Raw genomic sequence first — 7,361 nt, forward strand, 5'->3', positions numbered from 1 at the left:
TTTCCATTGTCTACTTAATCCATTCATTACTCCTTGTATTATGATCACTGTTGTTGTTTTATCATGATTACATTTCCTAATACTGTACTTTTAACATTGTGTTCAAATCTTCACTGTCCTGTCGTTATCAGCTATTACTTATGTTTTCTTTAAAATTCTTTTACTAAAAGTAAATTATACCTTAACAATAGCTTCAGTATTTTACACTGTTTTACCTTGCTTACTGTAAGGTTAGGATGGGGCTGTGCTTGGGGGTGTGGCTGTCAGTTGGGGAGGGTGGGGCAATTGTCTGTTATCTTTTTGTACTGTCTGACATCTTGGCATTTCTGAAAGCTTTTCAAAATAAAGGTGTTTTTAGGCTATTCAGATTTCTTGGTCATTTATTCGGTCTTTAATAGTTGTCAAGGTTTATAACCATGTCATGAGGTGTCGCCTTGACCAGGTTTAAAAAACATTTGTGACTAGGAATTTTTAGCAATAATATTGTAAATAATACACATTTCATGTAGATAATAGTTATTAGTGTATTATTTTCTAATACAAATGTTTGGTATTACAAATGCAATATTGTTTAGCAGTCCCTAAATTGACAGAACGTTGAATAGCAGTCTACAGTCGAACTATACAGTCAGATGAACTGAAAGTTCCTCAGTCATTCGAGATGTTATCCATATTGATGTCATGTCCACTGGGCCTGGTCGGTTTAATTCAGTACAGTAGTTCTACCTTGAATGATTCACAGCAGTCCAATCATATTCCCGGAGAAAGTTTTGTCTGCGACGAATACACCAATCACATAGTCGAATCAACCATAAGCTCCGCCTTTCTGGTAAATGTAGCCATTTTGCAAATAGAATTTGTGAAACCGAACCAACACTACCGACCCTCAGTCCATACCTGCTAATGTAGCAAGCTGGCTAGCAAACCCATGTATTCGAAAATCATTAGACATAAAACATTTACTGAAACACGAAGAAGGTAAGATGTTTATGTTCTGCATAATAATGTCGAGTTTATCATCTGCATTGTCGATATTGTCTCCAAACGGTTATAGTAGTGGCCCTGAATCTAATTGTGTTTACATTGGCTAAGCACTTGAAGTTGACCATAACTGACCATCACTATAAATGAAGTTAATTGTAGATGGTTTGCCATCAATCCAAACTATTTAGCTGCAGAACGTGCCTGCATCTTTGCATGCGGGCAGTTTGCGGTGCACTGTTTATTCGGTCGTAGTTTCCCGTGTCGACTGTCGGTCTTCCAGAGAGGGTCAGTGGGTACAGTGACGCCCTTTTACGTCGATGCCAGGTTATCAGCACTTAACGAGAACATTTTCACTATAATGACAGCAGAGATAAAAGTTTGGTCTGTAAGTGTTCGATCCTTGGGGTCTCACATCACCTTGGGTGGGTGTGTCATTCTTCAAGGTGTTTGGAGTGGACAAGTAGGTTATCTTGTCTAGTACCGTACTGTAGCTGCTGCAGAAGCCTGATCTATCCCGTCATATTACAGCATCCGTGACCTAAAAAAGCATACAGTAACAACAATACGGTACTCTATTTAAAATGCGCACTGCACTTAACTGCCTCTTTGACGTTTTAGCAGCAGTGCAGTATAGCTACTACCGAAGAGATCCCCTGTGTAGAGATCATCTGCCTTGCCAACATTTATGCGTGGTTTGTATACACGTCTACTGTTCCTATCGCCAGTCTTGAATGACCCTGTCTGTGGCTGATAACCGTCACTTGCTATCTTAGAGGTCTGTGTTTAAATACGTGCATTATTTAATGGGCTTTTAGTAATTTAGTTCCCACGGAGGACCTGCCTTGTAGCCCTGTAGGAGCCCACAGCTAGAGACTGTAATTGGCCTCATTTACTGCCGGTAGGTGGAATCTGGTGCACACTGACTGACCTCCACCTCTGACGTAGATAAAGTAACATTATGACTTCGGTGCTCTCAGAGTGCTAATGCTCCCACGGATGGAGTGACAGACGGAGAGAGTGAGAGAGCAAAGGAGAGAAGAGCGAGCAGAACAGACGGCAAAGAGTAATGGATTATGACCGAAGGTGAGTGAATTTTCATTTTGTCTTTTCTGAGCTTTAACTCGTATTGTGGTTCCATCCATACCGTCGGAAAATCCTGTCCCTCTTTCTGTCTCTCATTCAAAATGCTTTGAGGGTGTCAATAACCAGCCTTTGCTGCCAAAGCAGAGTCATATATACACATGCAATTATTATGGTAAAAACAATAGGAATATAGGATATTAAATCAACTGTAAGCATAGTCAGTATTAAAACAGCAATATGAATAGGAACTACGGTGTAAGAACCAAAATAGGAATAGTCTGTATTTACATAAAGATCTGAATAGATTTCCCTCTGTCTCTGAAGGGGGGGCAGGGGAGACCGCATGGGTCGCTATGGCAACAACAGTTCCTCCGACCATGACTACCGGGACACAGACTACCGACAGGAGGAGGGCGAGGACGGGACAGGATACCACCACCCCGCTGGCGCTGGCCGGGGTGACCAACCCGTGGGTGTCCGGGAGTTCCCGGCCCGTCTCCATGACAACAGGCCAGGGTTCCGGCTGAGAGGTGGAGGTCGAGGGGAATGGGGCAGTCCGCGGCGGGGGGGTAAAGGGTTCCCGCTGCCATGCCCCCCTCGCTCCCTGACATTACCCCAGCCAGAGGTATCCCTCCCCAGGCTGCACAGAGAAGAGAGGCAGGGCGAAGGATCCGGGAGGGACTTCCAGAGCTTCAGACCCGGCTCAGAGACCAGGGACGGGTTGGGAGGGGGAGGAGGGAGAGGTTACCCTGAGAACCACACCACTCACCCTGGGGGGAGAGAGGGAGATTGGGGGAGGATGGGAAGAGGAAGTAGAGGCAGAGGTTTCGCCCCCTCTGCACAGGAGGACTACAGCACTGCAAGACGGGGAGGAGGAGAGGAGGAGCCGTTTCCTGGAGGGGAGGAGCAGTTCCCCCGAGGAGGAGAAGAGGAGCGGTTCCCCCGAGGGGGAGGAGAGGAGCGGTTCCCCCGAGGGGGAGGAGAGGAGCGGTTCCCCCGAGGGGGAGGAGAGGAGCGGTTCCCCCGAGGGGGAGGCGACGAACGGTTCCCCCGAGGGGGAGGCGACGAACGGTTCCCCCGAGGGGGAGGCGACGAACGGTTCGCCCTAGGAGGAGTAGACGAGCAGTTCCCCCGAGGAGGAGTAGACGAGCAGTTCCCCCGAGGAGGAGTATCAGGAAAGAGAAAGGTGCGAATCTCTAATGGGGCATTCACACAATGATTATGTGCCGAGCCGAAAGCTGCATAGAACGTAGTTGCTTGACGGCATTGTGGGCGTGTCCATTTAAGAAATCGCAACTATGTCCTTCATGGAAGTGCTGTAGTTCTCTGGCACAATGCCTTTCTTTCTTGTATCATTTGAATGGGCCTTGGTCAAGTAGGAAGCAATGAAAAACTACAGCAATATGTTCAAGTGTGTGTGCTTGTTTAGTAGGGATGCATTGGTACACGGTGTAATCCAACTGTTCGGTACGCCCCTACAGTTCAACACGCACACATGATTCACGGCCTTACAATATGCCGGTAATTTTCCAAAACATGCTTATTGGGCTGCAGACTAGACCCACGTTGTAGATTCAGACTCACAGAACCAGACGTAGCTTGTGAACAGGTAAGAGTGACCCAGGCTGTTAGGGTCAGTCTTACCTGTTCAAACTTTACCCCACAGCAATGTATCAGTGATGTCATGTCAACGGGGATTCTAGTATCAGTGATGTCATGTCAACGGGGATTCTAGTATCAGTGATGTCATGTCAACGGGGATTCTAGTATCAGTGATGTCATGTCAACGGGGATTCTAGTATCAGTGATGTCATGTCAACGGGGATTCTAGTATCAGTGATGTCATGTCATGTTCACAGGGTTCATCCATAGGGGGTCCAGGTGACGATCGTGGCGTTGGGGGAGGGGGTAGAGGAAGCAGGGTCCCGGCTCTCCTAGCGGGGGTCCTCGGGCCCGTTCCTGGGGTTCCAGAGGCCCCGTTGTCTGTGTTAGAGGAGCCTGACCAGAGGGACCTGTTGGATTACAGAACAGACGCTCTGGAGCAGAACCAGCGGCCCTCCAACATCATCATGTTACGCATGCTGCCGCCGAACGCAACCGCCAACGAGGTGGGGGTGCGTTCGCTGTCCAGATTGTTGCATTTGGTTTATTTTGGCGTGTCAATGTTGATATTGACTTCAATATGTGTGTAGATCCGCGCCCAGCTCCAGGACCAGGGGATTGACCCGACCGAGGTTCTGATCCGTCTGATGAGGAATAAATCTTCAGGTGAGACTGATAAACCGGAGCTCTGCCCATCTCTCTTCTTTCTCCTGATCATATCCTTAGGCTGCAATATCTCACTCTCTTTCTCTCACGTCAGGTTGTAACCCTCCATATACCACATGTTGTCTGAGCTCCTTTTCCTCCCAGTAATTTCCCACCTGACCGCCCTTACATGGATCTGCCTGTTTAATCCTTCAACAGTCAATAGTTATATAGACCGTCCTGTTTAAACCTGTAGTTATATAGACCGACCTGTTTGAACCTGAAGTTATATGGACCGACCTGTTTGAACCTGTAGTTATATAGACTGACCTGTTTAAACCTGTAGTTATATGGACCGACCTGTTCAAACCTGTAGTTATATAGACCGACCTGTTTGAACCTGTAGTTATATAGACTGACCTGTTTAAACCTGTAGTTATATGGACTGACCTGTTTAAACCTGTAGTTATATAGACCGACCTGTTTAAACCTGTAGTTATATAGACTGACCTGTTTAAACCTGTAGTTATATAGACTGACCTGTTTAAACCTGTAGTTATATAGACTGACCTGTTTAAACCTGTAGTTATATAGACTGACCTGTTTAAACCTGTAGTTATATAGACTGACCTGTTTAAACCTGTAGTTATATGGACCGACCTGTTTAAACCTGTAGTTATATGGACCGACCTGTTTAAACCTGTAGTTATATAGACTGACCTGTTTAAACCTGTAGTTATATAGACCGACCTGTTTAAACCTGTAGTTATATAGACCGACCTGTTTAAACCTGTAGTTATATAGACCGACCTGTTTAAACCTGTAGTTATATGGACCGACCTGTTTAAACCTGTAGTTATATGGACCGACCTGTTTAAACCTGTAGTTATATGGACCGACCTGTTTAAACCTGTAGTTATATGGACCGACCTGTTTAAACCTGTAGTTATATGGACCGACCTGTTTAAACCTGTAGTTATATGGACCGACCTGTTTAAACCTGTAGTTATATGGACCGACCTGTTTAAACCTGTAATTATATAGACCGACCTGTTTAACCCTTACATGGTGTATAGTTAAATAGACATAGTCTATAATTATATAGACTGGCCTGTTTAACCCTTACAAAGTGTATAGTTAAATAGACCATAGTCTATAATTATATAGACTGGCCTGTTTAACCCTTACAAAGTGTATAGTTATATAGACCATAGTCTATAATTATATAGACCATAGTCTATAATTATATAGACTGGCCTGTTTAACCCTTACAAAGTGTATAGTTATATAGACCATAGTCTATAGTTATATAGACCATAGTCTATAATTATATAGACCATAGTCCATAATTATATAGACCGGCCTGTTTAAACCTTACGTAGTGGTATGTCCGGAAAGAATTGGACACTGACACAAGTTTTGTTATTTGGGCTGTTTACCAAAATATATTCAAGTTACAGTTAAATAAAACAGAACAGCATTATTTGGACAGATAAAACTAAGATCAACCTGTACCAGAATGATAGGAAGAAAAAGTATGGAGAAGGCTTGGAATGGCTCATGATCCGAAGCACACCACTCCATCTGTAAAATACAGTGGAGGCAGTGTGATGGCATGGGCATGCATGGCTTCCAATGGCCCTGGGTCACTAGTGTTTATTGATGATGTGACAAGACAGAAGCAGCCAGATGAATTCTGAAGTGTATAGGGATATATATTGTCTGCTCAGATTCAGCCAAATTCTGCAAAGTTGATTGGACAGCGCTTCATTGTACAGATGGACAATGACCCAAAACATACTGCAAAAACAACCCAAGAGTTTTTAAGGCAAAGAAGTGTAATATTCTGCAATGGCCGAGTCAATCACCTGATCTCAACCCGATCAAGCATGCATTTCCCTGGCTATAGACAGAACTTAAGGCGGAAAGACCCACAAACAAACAACACCTTAAGACAGCTGCAGTAAAGGCCTGGCAAGGCATTCCAAAGGAGTAAACCCAGCGTTTGGTGATGTCCATGTGGTCTAGAATTCAGTCAGTCATTGCCTGCAAAGGATTCTTGACAAAGTATTAAAAACGAAAATTGTATTTATGATTGTGTTCATTTGTCCAATTACATTTGTGCCCCTGAAATAAGGGGACTGTGGATGAAAACTGTTGCAATTCCTAAACGTTTCAAACAATATTTTTGTTCAACCCCGTGAATTCAAGATGAAAGTCTGCACTTCACTTGCATCTTGTTTCATTTCAAATCCATTGTGACGGCGTACAGAGCCAAAATTATGAAAATTGGGGCAGTGTCCAAATATTTCCAGACCTAAATGCATATAGACCATAGTCTATAATTATATAGACCCGCCTGATTAACCCTTACATAGTGTATATTTATATAGACCATAGTCTATAATTATATACACCTGCCTGTTTAACCCTTCCATAGTTTATTATTATATAGACCATATTCTATAATTATATAGACTGGTCTGTTTAACCCTTACATGGTATGTAGTTATATAGACCATTGTCTAATTATATATCCCTGCCTGTTTAACCCTTCCATAGTTTATTATTATATAGACCATATTCTATAATTATATATCCCTGCCTGTTTAACCCTTACATGGTGTGTAGTTATATAGACCATTGTCTAATTATATATCCCTGCCTGTTTAACCCTTACGCAGTGTATAGTTATATAGACCATAGTCTATCATTATATATACCCGCCTGTTTAACCCCTTCAATAGTTTATAGACCATTTTGATTAACCCATATTGTCTATAGTTATAGTCTAGTCAGGTAGACTATCCTGTATAACCCTTACATCTTCTATAGTTATAGACTGTCCTGTTTAACTTAACATGGTCATAACCGGGACATGACATGTTACAACCAGCTTTTGTCTGCTTGTGTCACCTGACTTAACTACTGGCATGATGCGCTGTCATTATGGTCAAACTCATCACACACTGTTGACAAGCTCTCTTCCTCTCTGTCTTCCTCTCTGTCTTCCTCTCTGTCTTCCTCTCTTTACCTCTTTCTGATTC

General features: G+C 43.5%; 1 protein-coding gene across 3 annotated transcripts in view; it reads left to right on the top strand.

The window, feature by feature from the left end:
- The first annotated feature begins 859 nt into the window (after window positions 1-859).
- The window catches only part of LOC105006798 (RNA-binding protein 10), a 22,773-nt gene continuing 16,271 nt past the window's right edge, over window positions 860-7,361 (top strand). The window contains exons 1-5 of one of the 3 annotated variants that reach the window (XM_013136219.4): window positions 860-978; window positions 1,887-2,067; window positions 2,392-3,253; window positions 3,927-4,181; window positions 4,260-4,335. In XM_013136219.4, the coding sequence (XP_012991673.3) occupies window positions 2,051-2,067; window positions 2,392-3,253; window positions 3,927-4,181; window positions 4,260-4,335 (1,210 nt within the window). In that variant the 5' untranslated portion in view covers window positions 860-978; window positions 1,887-2,050. The remainder of the gene's footprint in view (window positions 979-1,886; window positions 2,068-2,391; window positions 3,254-3,926; window positions 4,182-4,259; window positions 4,336-7,361) is intronic. The other 2 variants (XM_013136218.4, XM_013136220.4) reach the window with 2 other exon arrangements.

Source organism: Esox lucius, chromosome 12, assembly GCF_011004845.1.
Source record: "Esox lucius isolate fEsoLuc1 chromosome 12, fEsoLuc1.pri, whole genome shotgun sequence".
NCBI lineage: Eukaryota > Metazoa > Chordata > Actinopteri > Esociformes > Esocidae > Esox > Esox lucius.